The sequence below is a fragment of the Stylophora pistillata genome, chromosome 4 (assembly GCF_964205215.1).
Source record: "Stylophora pistillata chromosome 4, jaStyPist1.2, whole genome shotgun sequence".
Taxonomy (NCBI): Eukaryota; Metazoa; Cnidaria; class Anthozoa; order Scleractinia; family Pocilloporidae; genus Stylophora; species Stylophora pistillata.
In genome coordinates, this window is record NC_142522.1 from 34,514,208 (window position 1) to 34,533,937 (window position 19,730).

Genomic DNA, 19,730 nt, shown 5'->3' on the forward strand with positions numbered 1-19,730 from the left:
GACGTTATAATGTGTTATATTCGTGTTTGAGTGTCGTTTACATCATCAATATATCTGGCGCTCCTTTCAAAACGGTGCAGTGAACATTGGAGTACCTCATTCTCAGTCGACCGTAACCTATTAAAAACAAAAAACGGTCTTACTAGGAACGTCAAACTGCTCACACCACCTAATCAAATTGTTTCATTCGTTCTTCTCTCCTCAATTGGTGATGAAATTGCGTGTCGATAATGAAAACCGTTTATTTCTGGTTTCGATTGTTTTGGCCTAGAGACTATTTGAACAAAAGGAAGTGGTTGTTGAAGCAATATTGTTGTTGATGGAATGTACAATTTTGGAAACTTTCACTTGAGAAAATTTGCACGGACAGTCTGCCACAGCAACAACGTGTACCAAGAATAGGGCATTATTTCGATGATCTGCTTCTATTTTCTATAATTTTATGATGGCACAGGAGCTTTTAACAAGAAGCTTAAAGTAGGGGTCGTACATCTGACATTTTTTTGAAATTTCAATTTCTAAGATTGCGTGATGCATCTGCTAGGACCCTAAAACCACTTCTGGTTAATGAAAATGAAATCATTCGAAAGGACAAACAATGAAAAGCGATCTGCTTTTCCCAAGGTTTTTTCTCTCTTTTTATTAGCCCTCCAATTAAGGTACATTTTCTTGGACATGAAAGGTACCTAGTATATTCAGACTACTATCAAAACGCACGCAAGGTGTATTGTATAGATCTTATTCAAAATTCGCATCTCTGACTGCTATCCTTTTGTATGCTTATAAAATAAACCTTCCTAGATTTATCAAAATTAAAAACTGCAATTTTTACTCAAAAGGGAAGGCCAAGAAGATGTATTTGCATACGCATAAAAAGCGTAAAGGCCGCCCTAAAGAAAAGAGATCTTAAATTTAGGGTGCGATTTTATCTCCCCAACAACATAAAATAACAAGTATACGTTTTAAAGGTTTCTTGTAAAATGCAGAATTTGGCCACGCAATGATTCCTCATTAAAATCCTTTCGAAAGAAGAAAGATTGAGCAATTTTAATTTTCTGATGTTTCAATATTTGTTCTCTTTAAGTAAATCGAGATCGCGTGAAAGACTCAACACGGAATGACATCACTGCACGATGTATTCTCTCAAGTTTTCTGCTTTGAACGATGGTTCAAGGGCTTAGCTTTAGAGAAATCATCTCAGTATACACTTAAAAGATACTTTGTGTTTTGTTAGAAATGATTTCCAATGGACTTAATTTTGTTATAGCACTCGTGTTACCCCGTTCGATGCCGACAAACTTCACCTCGAACTACGAAGAAATAACAAAGTTACAATGTACTGCAGTAAGAAAAAGGAAAATTACAAAACTCATGTTAAAACGGAAAAGTTAAAGCCTCAGGAAGGTGGAGTTTTTTTCGATTCGTTGCTTTTCATCACGTTACTTACGAATTCGTTTGTAAATGTGACGTGAAAATGAGACGTCGCACGAATCTCCCAACTGCTACTGAAAGGTATAATCGCTTCTGGTTTGTTTATTTGCTGTAGCTATGGTTTGCTAAGATGCAGCATCATGAAGATTCCTCGACTGCAGACGCATTACTAAAGTGGATAACGGCTAAGAGTATTCAGAATAATTCCAGACACTCCTGACAGACTCGATTCTGATATTAATTAATAATAATGACAAGTTAGCGGCCAAATGAAAAATCATCACACCTTAACAACCCTTTCAATTAAAAACAGACCACAACAAAACACAATATATTTGAGTTCAAGTCAATTAAAAATATCTCGGGGGATCACTTTTTTGCAAGGAAAAAAGGACAGTTGTCATTGGCAACGTGACAGAAAGGTAACTTTAACTCCTAGTATAGTTTTTTTTTTTTTTTTTTTTTTTTTTTTTGCTGTCTTAGGAGTATACTTATTAAAGATTAAAGGTAAGTGTGCTGTGTTTTTCACGCTATACATGAAAGAGATACCTTAATAAGAAAATTAAATGGATTAATTAAAAGAGGACGTGAAATTAATGACCATGGAAAACTAAAAGTATCTTCACTAAGGATCGAAATTCTGTGCTTCATAGCCCTCATTTGTTCATCATTTATTCCTTCGTTCGTTTGTAAATTGCTCCATTTTACTCTTGTTTTTGTGGTGCTGATCTGTCGCAATAAAACCACGCTTGCGTTGCATATCAAACTGAACAAATTGACGATTTTAAAAGCACACAAAGTTTTTCTTTGTCTCTTGAACACTAATTGTTACGATTTCAAAGGCCTTGGATTTTAAATTTTCCCTTATTACATCGCGCTCTTGCGTAGCACTTCTCCGAAGAGACTGGGAATAGGTTTGACAAACCATGGCAACAACAAACGGCCATATTTATTTTCATGTCGTGTATACCGAGATTTAAAAACAGCAATGTTAGACTAATTTCCCTGATGATGAAAGGCGTTTTCCTCTTCGCAGTTTCATTTTGTTTGTTTCTTGGTAAGTGCATAAGCCTGTCAAACACGTTTATGATTATACTCGCCCTATGTTCGCCGTAAGTAAAGAGCAGATACAGAATTCAAATTTACCAACTGTTGCGAATAGTTTGCTTTCATATTTGTGGGGAGCAGTAATGAAATGTGTCCTTTTATAATTTAACAAATCAAGTGGGAAATAGCTGCTTTCTTAAGTAAATGTCTTAAACTGTTTTAATTCGTGGAATTTGAGGTCATCTGCAAAACTACATGACTGTGTAATTTGTACCATTATATGGTTTAAATTTGTAAAGCTAAAGGCTAAAATGGGTTCATTTGTAACTAGTCTATACGCTTAAAAATAATAATATTTGTGAAGCACTTTCCAACAAAAGGCTGCAGGTAGTTTATTATCTGATGCTGGATATGTCAGCTTCTCGCAACCCTAAGCCTTCAAGCTCCAAAAACCACAAGCTAATGTTATTACTATATTACTTAGCAGCACGATGGTGTTAGCCAAGACTGGATTGAAGAATGTGAAGCTCCATTTCATTTTGTATTTATCATTGAGTAAATTAAGGAAATAACTGCTTTGACCTGCCTCGCCACTATCGCTGAACTCAGCCTCCTGGTCATACCTTTTGACGAACTGAAAACAAAAGCTCACTGATATCTCAAGTTTCAGTTAGCTCGAGAATCTTGTGTTTTTTTTGGTCGAAAAGAATTGAGAGTGGTTCGGCTCATACACGTATGAAAAGATTTACTCTCCTTTGCGGTTGGAATGGCGGGCTGACAGTGAGACAAATTTACTTTGCTTTACTTAAGTAAGCTTTTCATCTCAAATGTTACAATGTTGTGATTATTGTTTTGATTGTTGTTTTAATTAAGCTGTTTGTTTATACGCAGGTGCAAACGCTGAAGCCGATCATGCCGATGAAGGTCGCGATGCAGATGGTATGGAGGTGGGTTCGGGTGGCGTGTTTTGTAAAGCTGTCGGCCGTTCTGGGAAAATCATGTGCGCTCGTCCTCAGACGGGGAAAAAACAAGATTACAGCGAGAAAAATTCCAATCGCATCGTTATCGAGTTTGACAGTTTGCAAGAGAGGAACAGTGGTGGCAACATGGTAGGAAAAGCCGGGAAGAAAAGACATCATTTTGATTCGTTTGCTGGTCAAGACTTTACTTTCGCCGGCTTGAAAGAAGTAACGTATCAAGGACTTCATGCGAAGAATTTCAATTTCTCTTCTTTTCTGTCCGGACCAAATGCAACCTTCACAGTTTTAGCTTACATGTTTGAAGAATCGGGAAACATTACGTTCGGAAACGAGACTTCAGAGATGAGGAAGGGAATGCTGAAGTTTAACATTCAGGTATGCCGGACTCATGACATGACACAACTTCTTTCGCATATCCAGCTGGTTTCCGTTCTTTTCCTAATTACGATGGTCATCTGCAGATTTATTTGCTTAAAATTTCTAAACTCTATCATGGTGCGCTCCCTTGACTTGTCAATACTTGGAAGTCTACTCAGCTAATGGTTTTTTTTCCCAAGAGTCATCCCTTTCAAATCAGTGGAAACGGTTATTAAAGTGCTTATGGACACTCGCTTTGAAACTAAAAAAAAGAACATTCAGGCCGAAAGCCGGAAATCTTTATTGTTATAGTGTTATTTAAGGGTAGAATGAGGGGTTGTCTATTATTGTTATTATTGTTAAACTCTTATTACTTAATTGCCTATTTGATGGTCTGTTTCTATATGGGGTCAAGGACTCTTTTACAGATCAACCATATGGCTCTTATTTTATCATTTATTATTATTATTATTTTTTTTTTTTTTTACTTTTGTAGCCATTGGCCATTGATTCGTAATAAATAAAATGTGTTCTCCTGGGAGACTTCAGCCGTCCCAACCTGAATTAGTTGCTTTGAACCGATTTTCTCCAAAAGAATACGGCGTTTGTCGGTTCTCAGCGCCACTCATCGAAATAGGTAGCTCAAGACAAGGGATGATTTTCATCACACGGACGGAGATGTGTAAAGAAACTCAGCATTCACCTATGAACAGTTTTAATCTCATCAGAAAAGCTTCTTCTTTTAGATTGACGGCTGGAAGTTTTGCTCCAATTCAAGTGATGACTGCGAGAGCGCTGATCGAGGAGAATTTATAGACGTTGCTTTAGCCGTCAAAAGCAAAGGAAAACCAAAGTTTCGTTCTGAAGAAGAAAAAGAAAAGCTGTTAAAGATAGTTCGCCACGGGCAACACTCTAAACATGGGGAAGGAACGGGGTCTCACGACAATGATGGAGCTGGAGAACAAGAAGGTTCGCAGGAATACCGTCCTAAGTGCTTAAAAAGGTGGAAGTATAAAAAATGTCCTAAGGAGTTTGATATCGGAGGGGGATCAGACATGATGCTCAGCTCACAGGTAAGCATTAGGCGAAATGCGCTAAATTTCTCCGTAGAAATAAAGCAAATTAACTAAGAAAACCATTTTAAAATGTCAGAGGGGTTATCAGCTTACTGATAAGTCTTAAAATATACGTTCCCGGCTTCCCTTAGCTTGATGTAGTTGTTGATTAAATGAGCAAAGAACAGGGGTTGTCTGAAGCAGTCTCCGTACGTAAGAAAAACTGCCTACGCTTTACGCTGCATGTGAATTTCTATGAACCTTTATGATTCTTACGGTTAGCACCAGATGCTTATAACCAAGGTTATATGTGATTCTTATGGTTAGCACCAGATGCTTATAACCAAGTTTATATGTGATTCTTATGGTTAGCACCAGATGCTTATAACCAAGGTTATATGTGATTCTTATGGTTAGCACCAGATGCTTATAACCAAGTTTATATGTGATTCTTATGGTTAACACCAGATGCTTATAACCAAGTTTATATGTGATTCTTATGGTTAGCACCAGATGCTTATAACCAAGTTTATATGCTTTCATAGCGCGTGCTAACGATAGAAAGTGTATCGCTAACAAACTTATATTGGGGGTCCTAGTGTTGATTATTTTGTATGATTTAATACGTGAAAAATATTCTCGATTAACTTTTTACTTACTTTTTAACTTATATCCGCATTCACATATTTTAACTCTTATTCAAGACACCCAGTACTTCAACTTTATTTGCCAATTTATGTGATTATTCCTAATTAGGGTGAAAAGGAATGAAAATTAAGTTTTTTGTCGTCGGTTCACCGTGGTTTGCACAGAGAAGTCCCGTTATTTTGTCTTAACTTAACGTAGAACATGAGGTGACGGCTTGAGAATTACTGCCTGTATCCTCGATGGATTTTGAGTTTCGACTCAGTATGGTGTTATGCTATTACAATATTTTCAAAGGGCATGTCAGAACCTCTCGTCTGATGCCCGTACCCCTAACAAGAGGTGAAAACAGAGAGATACCACTGAATGACAATCACCTGGTCTCTTTTATTTGTTTTAGGTGATGGTGGACGACGTTGTGATGGATATGCCTGGGAATGGTGACTATCCCAAGTATATGGAATTCCGAAACAAGCAAAAATTTATCTTCCGATTTCCGAAGGCTGTGAGTAAGATCTTTTATGATCCAGGCCTTGAGGTAGGAGTGGAGTCTGGCAAGGAGAACATCATGCCCCGAGAATTTGTTGTCCTGACTTTCGTTACTTTACTAGCTGACCTTTTCACTTTCTGAAGAAAGAAACTTTCCACTTTGGATTCAGATACAGAGACAATTACTTTCAGTACTTTTTAACTACGTTTCCAGTGAGAAAATGAGTTAAGTTTCATTTTTATGGTTTGGTCATCCTTCTTTTAAAGTTATGCTCACATTAAAGTATTGAAAATTAAGCGAATATCTTTACCAAGACTACTGTTATCCTTTATCATTACTAAGACAATCGTTCTGATTAGTTGGTGAACGATATGATGTTATATCAATGAAGTTAACTTACGTATGATGCACGATTCTCGCAATAGAGAGCGCTATTTATGCAATAGCGAAAATCAGGCCTGTACGGGATTCGAACCACTGACCTCTGCGATACTAGTGCAGCGCTCTACCAATTGAGCTAACAAGCCAACTGGGAGCAGGCCGTTAAGTTGATTCGCACTTGTAAACCCGTGATGATAAATCAGATACATGATGAATATATGAAGTTCATATATTTTGAACTGCGGTATTAGATACGTATGATGCACGATCCTCGCAGTAGAGAGCGCTTTTTATGCAATAGCGAAAATCAGACCTGAAAAAAATCAGGCCTGTACGGGATTCGAACCACTGACCTCTGCGACACTAGTGCAGCGCTCTACCAATTGAGCTAACAAGCCAACTGGGAGCAGGCCGTTAAGTCGATTCGTAATAAACCCGTAATGATAAATCAGATACAATGAATATATGAAGTTTATATATTTTGAACTGCGGTATTAGATACGTATGATGCACGATCCTCGCAGTAGAGAGCGCTATTTATGCAATAGTCAGTGGTTTGAATCCCGTACAGGCCTGATTTTTTTCAGGTCTGATTTTCGCTATTGCATAAATAGCGCTCTCTACTGCGAGGATCGTGCATCATACGTATCTAATACCGCAGTTCAAAATATATAAACTTCATATATTCATTGTATCTGAAGTTAACTTAATTTAAAGTCGAGGGTGCTTACTTCAATAATCTTTCCCAAATCCAGGCTAGAGAGGTAAATGTGACAGAAAGAGCGTCGTTCAAGCGCGCCATTTGGAAATTTTTTCCTTTTATCATTATTCGATCTACTGCTGATCTTAAAAGCATTTTTTTATTTAAACTAAACAACCGCTTAAGGTGAGGCCTGGCGATTATTCCCTTTCCCGTTTATTATCCTTGAAGATGGCAGCCCTACCTAAAGCTTGAGATATCTCGAATGAAGAATTCACATGATAACAAGGTAGGCTTGTCAGTTGGTCAGTTGGGCTCATCATCTGCAAAATGGCTGGATTTACACCTCCCTGAATCTCCCACTTGAGGAGCTACTGAAAGCAGTCTTTTGACGATTTAAGATTGCTAGTAAGACGTTCGAAGTAAAAAATGAAGAATATGACCCTAATTACGTCGGAATTCTTATTCAGTTAGAATACAATTTCTACCTCCAATTTCCGGTACTATTCCTCGATAACGTAACTTCAGCTTTTATAAATGAATTACATGGGATGATGTTTTCATCTCGATGTTCTTTGTATTACGATGTCTTCTTTTACGTTTTCCTATTATTTTATTGTTTTTAATGCTAGGAAAAGTGTCGATAACCTGACTTTGCAAGGCTGATTTTTTTAAGTATTACCACAAACAGTATATCAATACAAAACGTTTATACAGCATCAGCGAATACACTATCCAACAATTATTCGCCCACTGCGAAGTAAGTATCACACCATAGTCCCCAATCGAGTTGGCAGGAGTAGCTCGCCAGTGTTAGAGAATAGATGAATAAAGGCTGATAGTTTCTAAAGAAACTGTTTGGGGCTGCGTTGGTGGGGGTAACGAAATAATTTGGATATATCAACAAAGTTGAAATGGTAAATTGGCCACCGTAACGATTACAAAAGCTGACGTTTCCAGCGTTAGCCCTTCGTCGGAGCGAATGACGAAGGGCTAACGCTCGACGAAGGGCTAACGCTCGAAACGTCAGCTTTTGTAATCGTTACGGTGGCCAATTTACCATTTCAACTTTGTTGATATATCCAAATTATTGGAGAGTAGATGTCCTGTAAAAATTACTCTTGTGATTTCCATAGTAACTGTCATTTCTTTTGTCTCATTTGTTTCGTCTATAGAACTGAACTTCTAGCGAAGAAACATAAATTGCACGTCGGCCATTTTAACTTTAGCGTCTTGAGAAGTAATTGTGCTAAATCAATTATGAAGCCGTTCGGCCAGCCTGACGCCGTTAAATTTAACTTAGACTGGAGTCAGTGAGTCTAAAAAATGTTTTATTTATTATATGCTTCGATGTTGAACAAAGACGTTCGAGGTGTTTTCATATGAATTTATATGGAAAAAAAATATCAAAAGTTCGGACAAATTTGAATGTGAAACTGAATACTTTCCGACCTCTAGTATAATGAAATACTTTGAACTAAAATTCGTTTATTGTAGGGGTCTAAAATACAATGTTGTGCGGTTTTGTTTGATTTTTTCGGTGTACAACATTCATCCGCTTTCATTCCATTTTGCGCAGTACTCCGGCTCTGCAGAGTGTACTCTCAGTATCATGGTGTATATACAATGTGTATGAGGTCATAAATTAGATTCACAGTCATACATTATTAACGTTAAAAGCACCCGAGATTAACGCTATAAACAACATAAAACTAGCTTGTGCTAAAAGCTTAAGCTTTTTGCAATTTTCAAGAATTTAACATATTAAGCCACCCTTTTGTACATCTGTAACTTGAATTTTTCGATACGTATTTTCCACCTGCTATTTCATGCTCACCCATGAAAAGAACTGAGACACATTCTCAGTATCCCAGTAGCGTACGAGCCAGCGTCACATAATACAGTTTTATTCAATTTATCATAGCTTGTCCTGACAACGTCATTGTAGTTTTGCAAAGGTCAAGAATGGCCGTGTGGCCTTGGCGATTAGCGATCGCTGATTTTGATAACAACTTTTCAGTTTATCTCCTTCTGTTCAATGAGGAATGGAATCTAGAAAGACATCGTTCTAAAGCAAAAATCACATTCTCACCGATTAAAATCTTATCGTGTTGTCTCAGTAAAAGTGGGATAGGTGTTGCAGCTGCTGTTTTTGTGCCTTTGTTTTGTCTTTTATGTTGTTGATTTATTGAACTGAGACTTTGATGCAAGCGTCTTTTTCCAATTATCAAAACAAAACCACATCCAGTACTTTGAAAGCTGTTCCATCCGGCTGACGTAAACGGAAAAAACAATTCACAGGTACTCAGAGACACGATACTTCATCCTGTCGACAGAGCAGCCATAACTACCTTCCTTTCGTTGTTACATTCGTCGTATTCATCTCTGCTCTTGGTCATTCTAAAATAGATAACTAAGACCATACGCATGGCAAAGCTACAACTATGGGCAAAAAATATCGATATATATTGAGAGCATATATAGAGAGAGTGGTCGCAAAATCACCACGCTGAACTTTGAATGCACTTTCCTTGAGCAAGCACTTCGTTTGCCTCCAAAGTAAGAGGGAAGGGTAGTTCACGATTATTTCCCTTTTTCAACATGGTCAGTCTAACGATTATCATCAGTTTAGATTCCCAGGCCAGTTAATTCCGTACACTTATAAAATTATTTTAAAATTACATGCCGGACATTACGGTTTTCAATCAAGAGAGGAAATTTTCGAATAAGTCATGAAGTCTGGTTCACTGCACCTACTCTACATGCGTTCTGAAAATTATCTTAAATTGAAGATAATTTGATGTGGATGGTGATGTTCGGCCGCAGAACAGGGAGTGTCAAGCCCATATCATTGTGATTAAAATATTTTTTAGATCGAAGCTCTTTTCCAGCTCTTGTGGGTCAATTAGACACTACAATACACTGGAGCACTTTTTGTCAGTAGTTGTGGATACTAATGAGTCTTCTTTTAAGCGCTTCCACTTAAATCTATTAACAACTGAGATATGGTTAAGTGTAGAGCTGAAGCCATTTGTGAATAATAATTATTCAATTAAGTCTTGGTTATCTCGTTCGCCGGATCCGTGTTGTGTTTTATATTCTTTTTTCTAATCCCTGCATGAACGAATGTTTGTATTCTAGTCTAAGCTGTGTGATACTATTCTATCAGTTTTTAGATCTGGAAATTTCTCAACCGTTTTTTTTTTTTTTTTTTTTCTTTCACTCAGCTTAGTCTGAGACTTCACAAAAATGGGATGAGTACGCTGAATGACTCATTCATCATTTCATAAAGTGCTCTCTAGATTAAAGGTCAGTTCTTATACTAAAAGAAAATGTTATCAAACTTACAGCACCTACATCAATCACATCCAATATGAACACACCTTGACTGAACTGGTTGTCTAATAACCGCTCTAAGCTGAGTTTTATTTGGCGGATGTTTTTCGCTACGCTTTTATGAATCCGATTCTTTCCTTTTAATCTTAATTCTATGATTGGGGAATTTATGCAAATAACTCCGGTTTTGGCTTTTAATCTTCCATATCCGAATGGCTCATGATTTGTCTTCATTAAGTATTCACGGTATTTTTTTCAGCCGAAGCCCTTTTTATTTTTAGAATTAAATTATATCTGAAATTATAGTAATTTGTCAAAGTAAGAGTTTCCAGAGTTCAATTCTTTTCATCAAAATCAAGAAGTGTGGGCGATCTATGCAATTAACTTTGCTTTAGGTTGTTAATCATCCATATTCGAATAGAAAGTAACTTGTCTTCATATAATAAGATCAATTTATAAATATCAGAAATCTCAAGGAAAGTCCTAACTTTAACAGCTTTCTTTATCCGGGAAGGGAAGAGCTAGTAATAATACGATCAAAATATTTCGTTAGTTTTGGGGCGTTGAATGATTTTCTCTGCGTATCATAATACGCCGTTTAAAAATTTACAATGACCTAGTTTCTCCTTTTTTTTTAATGTTTTTTTGGAGAAATTTCTTGGAAAATTTTTAAATATCCAAGCGGCAGCGTTACAATAGCTTAGTATGTTTATGACCATGTATGGAAGTAGTTTGTGTCTTAAAAAAAGTCGCTTCCTACCTGCATCAATTAAATTTTGTTTCTGCTGTGAGAGACAATGTTGAAGTTTGGTCACTGAAATTGACATGTTTTCCCACTTGATACCGTCGTTTATTTTATTATTCTGGTATCTTCATGAGCGTTTTGCTATCCAGTCGGCATGATATATACTAACTGGCGAGAAGCTGAGAGCATTTTACGGACGACAAAACAACGTGCCCTCCTCCTCAGATCGTTTTTCCAGACTTTTGTTTCCATTTGAATTGTGTGAAAAGCAGAATTGCTGAGAGTTTCAAGCTCCTTTTCTGTTGAAGTATTGAAATTATGGAGTTCAAGATCCCTACATTTTAGTCATATCATGATGAATTGGAAACTTTCCCCTTTCTTATCAGACTTACTCCATCTTAATTGCAACTTAATTGTTTACATTCCTAACAGAAAACGGCTGCCGCTAGTCACACAGGACTTTTGTGTTTTTCGTTTATCTTTTCCATCCACAAAGGTAATTTGTCTTTTTTCATAACACTAGTAATAAACGAAAGAAAATGTAAACCTTTTACAATAAATCACAATAGTTATCTGGGAGGTAATGGGGAAACCTCGCAGCGGTCGAGAATCTTCATGAAAATCCCCAGCGATGAATTAAAATTTCTTTCTTTGATAAGTGTGAGTTATTTTCTTTTTGGTGGCTTTTTCGGCCATTCCTATTTTGACTAATGGCGAATAAATTTAATTTAATCCTTATGTAATTAGTAAGCTCTGATGCAGAATACAGCCGCACATATGGAAATCCGCATTTAACCCTAAGCGCAAATGATTCGGGAAAATCTACATCCCACTTTTGAATTCTACAAGGAAACGACCTCGCCGTCTTTTTTAGCTTGGGAATCACTTGTGTTCCTTTTTTTTTTGGATGTTTAGTTTTCAGATTTAGTTTTGTTTTTTAATCAAAAGATATAAAACTTGACTTGCATCCGAGATGGCCACGCTGAAATTCATCTAGTTCGTCTTAGCTTTTTCGTTAATTTGATTTCCCTCCAAAACACATCGTTTATGCTTAAAGACAAGCAGGCGTGGAATTTTGCATCTCAATCTGGTCTAATGGAATATCCATAGTTCTTATTTACTTTTTTTGAGCAAATAAAGAAGAAAATGAAAAATAGCTTTCGCAATCATGATATTGGCAAACTCTCCAAAAGGTCAAATGTCGATATGACTACAAAAAATCTTATAATAAGCGATTTTTCGCGGTGTCCCTGTTTACAAAAAATTCTTTAGCGATTTTTCGCGGTGTCCCTGTTAACCTCTTGCGATTTGCTAAGATGAAATTGTGATATCTTTTGAACTTGATAAATTTACAATCGAAAGACATATTCCGGCGTACTGCCAACAGATTTCCCCTTTACAATCTCTTTAGCCATATTGTCAGTTGACGATACAATCTAACAAAATGTGACTGATTCTTCTTCGGAAAGGCATGTTATAGATTTATGACATTTATGCTCTAGAAGAAAGATGTTTTTCTTCTTATCATGAGCATGAGACAAGGAAAAATATTTTCTTACTCCCATTCTCGTAACAAGAGGAAACTAAAAAGCATCTTCTTCATCGAAGTTAAAAATTTACCTTCATTGTCATTCTATTTACATTTATGCTTTTGTGCCTCAATTGAATCATCAAGATAAGGTCGAAGACGTGTATTCATTTTAGAGAGCCTTTCATACTGGTAAAGAGCTTTTCACACTGGTTATAAATTTAATTTTCAAGAAGCTTGATTGGATGTCATTTATACGAATTTCAAGTGACAAATTAGGTCAACAACATGTCCGACTTCGAGTCTCTAGAAAAACTATTTCTTAAAGGAAAGACGGTTCTTTTTTTTTTCAGTCTCGGGTACAGATAATATTTTTGGAGACTATTCAATATTTTGGTCATGGATCATCGACAGGGAATCATTAATTCACAAACAAGCGTTGTAACTTGTCTAGGAAACCGCCAACAAATTTAACGCCGGGTGATATGGGCAAAACCTCGGTAAAATGCATTTCCCAAAGAAATTGTGTACTGAAATATGGATCCAGTCAACGGGTTTCGCGAGGTCATCTGCATCCCAAGGAACATTCCATTAAAATTAACCGGTTTTTAGCAGAAAGAAGTCACACAGTGAACCTGACGTGAAGACAATGCATAATTTTCATTTTCTGACATCTTTTACACAAAAAAATTTCCCTCTAACATTAATCGTGTTAACATTTCAATGTGTAGAAATAATTAACAAATTGAGACCTTTGCATAGAGAGCTGAAAATCTCAGTTTATCTCGTAATTATGGCAAATCCTTGCCAATCACTTGTTAAAGTCGACCGTAATGATTCCAAAGCATTGTCTCGCCGTATATGAGCAAATAATTCGCTTTGGTTTGTTTACCAGAATACACAATACCACCTTTCTCCAACTGAGTTCATTTCATGAACATGCTGTGTTGATTTTTGTATTAAAAAGCAACCTTTTAAGTCGGCGGTTCTTTTGTAGTTTAGCTTCAGTTGACATTACAGATTTTAATATACTAGCGAATCAAAGACTATTAACAGGTTTTTTAAATACTCTTTACAAAAATAAAAAAGTCGCTTAGATTTCGAAAATGTATTACTTTTTAAGAGAAATCGTGCCAATCTTCAGGCTTCTAACTTTATTTTGCTTATAATTATCTCTAACACGAATGATTTAAAGGTAAAAATTAATTCATATTGAGTTTTAAAATCCCTTAATAAAAGCTTTATGGGAGTTAGGTTGTCACCAGCCCAGTCAAAAATTGTAACGTAAATATTTCAATTTTTCTTTTCTGAAAAAAAAACAAAAAAAAAAAACGGAAAACTATTTTAAAAAGATTTATGCTGCGTGAGCGCAGTACAGCACTTGAGATTGCGAAAACAAACGAAATTTCAAATTCTAACTATTGGTGATATACAAATTTGAAAGAAAAAATCAGCAGGAATCGATGATAAGTCGAACAGGATCTCGAGGCGTACCTTACAGCAAGTTATTGAACAATCTACGCACAATGCGGATGGAGCGTAAACAAACAAAGATCTAAAAAAAAAGCCAATATTGCGCTCAGTTTAGCGTTGTGCCTGAAATAGCCTCGTCAGAACCATGTCGACCGAGAGAAATCGTGCGGCATCGAAAAAGACGCAGGAACGCGTTCCTAAAGTCGCGCTTGAAAAACGCGTACACCGCTGCGTTCAACAGCGACCCTGCTGTCATGGTGTACCACGAAATTGTCGATAGTACAGTCGGGACGATATTGCTTCTTTCCACAGCATCCGCGGCGGTCATGAAGAACACAGGCATCCAACTTATAACAAAGATACCAGCGATCATGGCGAAAACTCTAGCCACGCGCGCTTCGCCTGTGACTCGTCTACCTTCGCGAGCTGCCTGTTGTTGATTATCGTAAGTTGCAAGTTTAGCAAGGTTCTTTACCTGTCGTGCGACCTGACGGAAGATCTTGATGTAGGCGAACAGGATGAAAATATAAGGAACTACAACACCTCCCACAATGAAGAACAGGTAGACTGTTTCTGCAGTTATACCCCGCTTGTTGTTCCAGAACAACGGTACAAGGCTCAGTGGAATGGGTAAAATCCACGCCGTTAGCAAGATTTTGACAAAATGTTTAGTCATTGTGTAAGAATATCGCAGCGAGTTCATAACGGCCAAATAGCGGTCCAGCGTCACCGCAAATAAATTGGTAACGTTCGCGAAGAGAATGAACGACACCAGATAACCATTGGCCGGGTTAAGTTGATCCGCGACGTTCACTGGAATTAACACAGCACCAAAGAGAATATCTGAAATGGCTAAAGACACGACAAAACCGTTTGTGAAAGTTCGCAATTTGCGGAAGCGGTACACCAAAAAGCAGACCAGGAGATTTTCCAACGTAATTAAAACGCCAAGGATACCCAAGGGTATTGCTTCGCTGAGCGGTTTTGTAGATTCTGTTTGATTAGCCATTTTTTCACGGATAATAAATTCACAAGTCCGCGTAGGCCACAGTACGTCCCGATGCGATCGCAAAATTTCAATTAGCTTGTGAAAGCCGAGTCGTGGTGGGGTTCCCCCTAAAGCAATTCAATAACTTGTTCCTTCGTTCAAATTCAGTATTTCATGATGTCCTAGCCTGCGCGCCTTGTATTGGCTCGTACCTCTTCGCGCTCTCACTTACAAACACACGATCTTGACCAGATGTTTTTCGTTCAATATTCGACAAGCATCCGTGGTGAGTCTGTTGAACAGAGCTCGCAGCCGTGATGAGCTCTATTGATGACTCGGAATCTCCCTTTTAAACTCTGTACGGTCCTAGCTCTGCCAATCGGAATTCTTCTGTGGGAAAACAAAAGCTTGCATGAGTGGCATCATACTTAAGTTACTTTGTCCTTGAATTAGCAACTCAGTTGGGCTGGCTCACTTTATCTCCTGGTAATGACTGATAACCTTTCTAACCAAAATGCGAATTATGTCCAACCAACACGAGAGGATAAATATAAATAGCTTAGTTTCCTTTTTCGCGGTAATTGAAAAACCATTTTACTGGTTCAATTGACAGGTACACAAAACATAATGATTCATCAAAATTTTGCGCGAACCACAACATAGTTCGTGGCGTGCGTGTTACTGAGAAAAGTGTTTTCTAGACTTGCTTCGTGCGAATTAAAAGAAAAGATACAATTTTTCACTTGGACTAGAAGACTATTACGCATGCTTTCATCGCAGAAAATTTTATGAAACGCCATTTTTGGCTATTTTTATTTTCAAGGTGCATGGCATGCTTTTCTCGTTTCAGTTGTTGAGTTCCGTGTATGTAAATTTGGCAAGTAATATATTCGTTCACAGCTATATTTTATAACAATAAAGATAGGAAATAAACTCCGTCGAAGCCTGCCAAGTGGCGCCTACCCAGACGAATCATGTCGAAAAGTATCGCGTATACAATGAAATCCATGGAGATATCCTTTCACGGTGTAATCTATTTTCAGCTCAACAAGCGATTCATTTTTCAGCTGTCCCCGCGTGTCGCGAACTTTTAAAGTAAAAATTCGCTGATTTAAGGGGTAGACTTATTGTCTGCGAAATCTATGAATGGATCTATTCATCGCATGAACTGAAGCTCAGGCCTCTAGGGCAGATGTTTCTACAACCCCAAAAAACTTGTTTATATTCGAAGTGATGTTTGTTTTTTTGTCGACTAGTGCTTGTTAATTCAATTTTATAGCCCTAGCCTCCACAGGACGCCTCGCTTAACTCGTGCGTCATGAGGCATATCCCGGATGTTTCCATTTCCACTAAATTTGTTTTGGATCACGTAAAGTTTTTTTTTTTTTAGACTTTGTGCTGCCATTAATTTGCTCCAAACTGTTTCCGTTCTAATTAAAACCGTGTGTGCACTTCTGGATATTTTTTCTTCATTTGCAACGATGCCAACCTCTTGTGAATAATTATTTGTCCCAAAACAGCTAAAATCACCAGAGGCAATGTAGACCTAGACATCGGTACCGCGATCGGGGAATGATAAGACACGATCACAAATAAGCGATAGAAAACTGGGTAAACTCAGAGAGATTAAAAGTTAAATGTCTTTTAATAATTAAACATGGCATTTTTTTGGCTGTCCATGTGTTTGCACGAAAAATAACATTTTGTAAAGTGAATCGAGCTAACTACTTTTGAACAGAGACGCAAATTAAACCTTCGCTGGTTTTAATGTTGTAATTACTTTTGAAACAAGACATTGTTTTGCTGTGAATGAATATTGGGGAGCAGTTGATATCGGAAAATTTTCACCACGATATCTTTTTCAGAGCTCTGAATGACCTTCCCTGCAGAATAAAATTGGGTTTGAAAGAACCCATAATGTTCACGTTAATCCTTTTTTAATCTTCGCTCAGTCAGTTGTAAAAAATAATGAGTGAAGCTGTTTCATAGAGCGTCTTTTTAAAGAACTAAATCGAACTTCCCTGCAGAGTGGAATTTGAACCCCTTTTTCTGAGTATGAAAACATAATTTTGTCAATTAAGTTTTCCTGGGATGCATTTTAAGTCACGCACTTTATATTTAACTGAGCCATCTGTAGCCTTAAATTAGAAGGGTTTATCCGGTCATAAACCTTAAAACATATTAAATGACACGTTTTAGACACTTCGTTTCTTCCGGAGACTTAAATGAGAGTCTTGAGAAACTCAGCGCTGAATTGACATCTTTATACATAAGTAGTTCTCGACATATCTTGATGAAGAAGCGCCATACGTGCAAGCTCTGAACTACGCCTCGTGTAAACTTTACATATCACAGTAAACAGTTGAGAGGTTCTTAGTTTATCTCGGTGTAAATCCTTTTAACTTGATTAAAATTTGAATTCCTCTTTTGTAAGAACTCGAACGGGAGATCACTGAACTGAGCTCCGTGAAACGAAAGAAAAATATTAATCACCGAGACTTGATTCATCATTCAACAATTAACCAGAGAAAATAACACTATACTGCTAAACAGTGTTACTAAGACTTAAAGTCAAGAATTAAAGTCAACACAGAAAGGAACTTCAAATTTAAAGAAACTTTTCAATTTTGTGATTAGTCTCGCCATACACATGTAAGATATATTTGATTATTGGAATCGACTGACGATATATATCCCCTGTCTTTACGTGATGCTTGGACAATCTTCAATTTTATATTCCTGATGAATACAAATAGTTCTCAAAGATAATATTATTTCGTAAGGTCGCGATTATCACGACACAAAAATCTATCTGAGTTTTTGCTGAGGTCATCATGACACCAAACTGAGAATACTCATCTTTTTGTGTGAAATCGCCAACATAATTTACTCTTACAAGTAAATAAGAGAGGTTCGTCCGGTTATAAAACATAAAAGCAAAAGTAAGGACCCATCTTTGGACTTTTTTTTTTTTCCATCCTGAGACTTATTTAAATAAGTGTCAAACATCTTAGATAAAGAAAAGTTCCCCATATAGCTTCTCGACTATAGGCTTTATATTACGCGATAATAAACTAAGAGAATCTCTTTACATTCAGCGACCAAGTTTATCTTGATGCGAATCATTTGATTTAAGAATTAAACCTCTCTACAAAAGCTTCTCTGGGGATCGTTGAAATCGTTAAAAAAAAGAAGGAAACTTTGTGTTTGGATTCCATCTTTCCACAAAGTACTTCTTACTAAAACGTAAAAAGGAAAATTAGTAAGGCATATATTGCAATGCAGCATTTCTCCTAACCAGAACTAAAAGGGGAACTTTAACAACGTGCACAACAGATTTGTCTCTTAATCAGTGCAACAGATGTTTTCATCCCAATATTGTTTGGGTTTTGCCTGATAAGATCATGATTTACTGTCTACGCAAATGCACAAGCAATCTCGAAATCTTCCGATTTATTTTTTTGATGTTCTTTCCTGGAGTTGTATTTCGTCAAAGATGCAGCGTTCACGAGCACCACGAAACGTGGAATTTTCATTTTTTCTCAGAAAAAGTCGCATACTCAAAGGAATTTCAAGGTATCTATAGAGAGCTTTTGCTCAATTGAACCAAATATAGTTTCATGTTAAGATTCTGCAGATAATTTCAGCTTTCTTGAAATGGATACCAAAATCACTGTTATCAATAACATCTCCAATATTGTTAATTTACGTAGGCGAATGTCTATCAGTGGGGAAGAACACTTAAGCCCGAAGAGGGGCACGAAAATATACTCTTCAGTTCGAGTAATCTCTGTTAGAAATATCACCGGGGTAGAAATTCTTCTTTTAACATCAACTGATTTTCAACAATCGATTGGCAAGTGTAATGAGTATTAACTATGATTTTATGGCTACGTGTGCTTTGTTCTTAAGAGACGTTGCAACTTATTACAACATCGTTATCAGTTCATTATTATTTTATTAGGCCTGTCAACTTGCCTTCCTTTTTTTTATTTCAGCGAAAAGCTGAATATGCGTCGGATAAATGAGTGGTGTTATAAAGGGTATACTAATTCAATGCGTTCACTTTTAGCCTGGGGGTAAGGCTCGTGCACGGGTTACTCGATGGGTTACCATGTAGCACGATTACCTTCAGAGTCTTATATGACCCATATTACGGATTGGCGATAATTTGAGTTTTGCGGGAGCAATGTTTATGTTTCGATGTGACAATAAACTCGTCTATTTACTGATCTTTCTGATTTTCTAAGCAGGTTGTTGAATTTCATGTAACCGAAAAAGTGACTATGCATTTGCAAATTTTCTAAGAAGTTACATGAAGGGTAGCTACAAGTTGGACGATTCGTAGAAGCATAATTCGAGTGAGTTCGAATACAAAGGTTGAAGAGTTCTCTTTTATTTCCAGCTTCTCGTAGACCGAAAATGTGTCAAAGCCGATACAAAATTGCTCGACGCAAGTGATCCCTTAGTGGCATGTAGTTTCGTCACGGTATAGCGTTCCACGAACATTGAAAGAGATTCGGTATATCAGCATTCAAAGGTTGCGTTATCCTCTCTTTGTAAGTATCATTGGT

The 19,730-nt window shown here is 37.1% G+C and overlaps 2 protein-coding genes and 1 long non-coding RNA gene across 3 annotated transcripts; 1 reads left to right on the plus strand and 2 right to left on the minus strand.

Moving 5' to 3' along the window:
• The first annotated feature begins 2,337 nt into the window (after positions 1-2,337).
• Positions 2,338-6,306, plus strand: LOC111322930 (skeletal aspartic acid-rich protein 1). The gene is made up of 4 exons (XM_022926166.2): positions 2,338-2,488; positions 3,370-3,833; positions 4,562-4,888; positions 5,916-6,306. The coding sequence occupies exons 1-4, from the start codon at positions 2,389-2,391 to the stop codon at positions 6,144-6,146; spliced, it is 1,122 nt and encodes a 373-aa protein (XP_022781901.2). The 5' UTR covers positions 2,338-2,388; the 3' UTR covers positions 6,147-6,306.
• LOC148733472 (uncharacterized) lies at positions 4,071-12,777 on the minus strand. Its single transcript, XR_016000125.1, has 2 exons — positions 10,444-12,777; positions 4,071-4,676 (listed from the first exon to the last, which is right to left on the minus strand). It is a non-coding gene; the product is annotated as an uncharacterized LOC148733472 (long non-coding RNA).
• A 559-nt stretch (positions 12,778-13,336) lies between these two features.
• On the minus strand, positions 13,337-15,836 carry LOC111322919 (octopamine receptor beta-2R). The gene is made up of 2 exons (XM_088757321.1): positions 15,632-15,836; positions 13,337-15,546 (listed from the first exon to the last, which is right to left on the minus strand). The coding sequence occupies exon 2, from the start codon at positions 15,175-15,177 to the stop codon at positions 14,275-14,277; it is 903 nt and encodes a 300-aa protein (XP_088613447.1). The 5' UTR covers positions 15,178-15,546; positions 15,632-15,836; the 3' UTR covers positions 13,337-14,274.
• Between the last annotated feature and the right edge of the window lie 3,894 nt (positions 15,837-19,730).

Bases quoted from the DNA above. Each gene is read 5' to 3' on its own strand.
- LOC111322919 (XM_088757321.1), bottom strand. From the start codon at position 15,177: ATGGCTAATCAAACAGAATCTACAAAACCGCTCAGCGAAGCAATACCC.
- LOC111322930 (XM_022926166.2), top strand. From the start codon at position 2,389: ATGTCGTGTATACCGAGATTTAAAAACAGCAATGTTAGACTAATTTCC. The intron at 2,489-3,369 runs GTAAGTGCATAA...GTTTATACGCAG, and splicing joins TTCATTTTGTTTGTTTCTTG to GTGCAAACGCTGAAGCCGAT. The intron at 3,834-4,561 runs GTATGCCGGACT...TTCTTCTTTTAG, and splicing joins TGCTGAAGTTTAACATTCAG to ATTGACGGCTGGAAGTTTTG.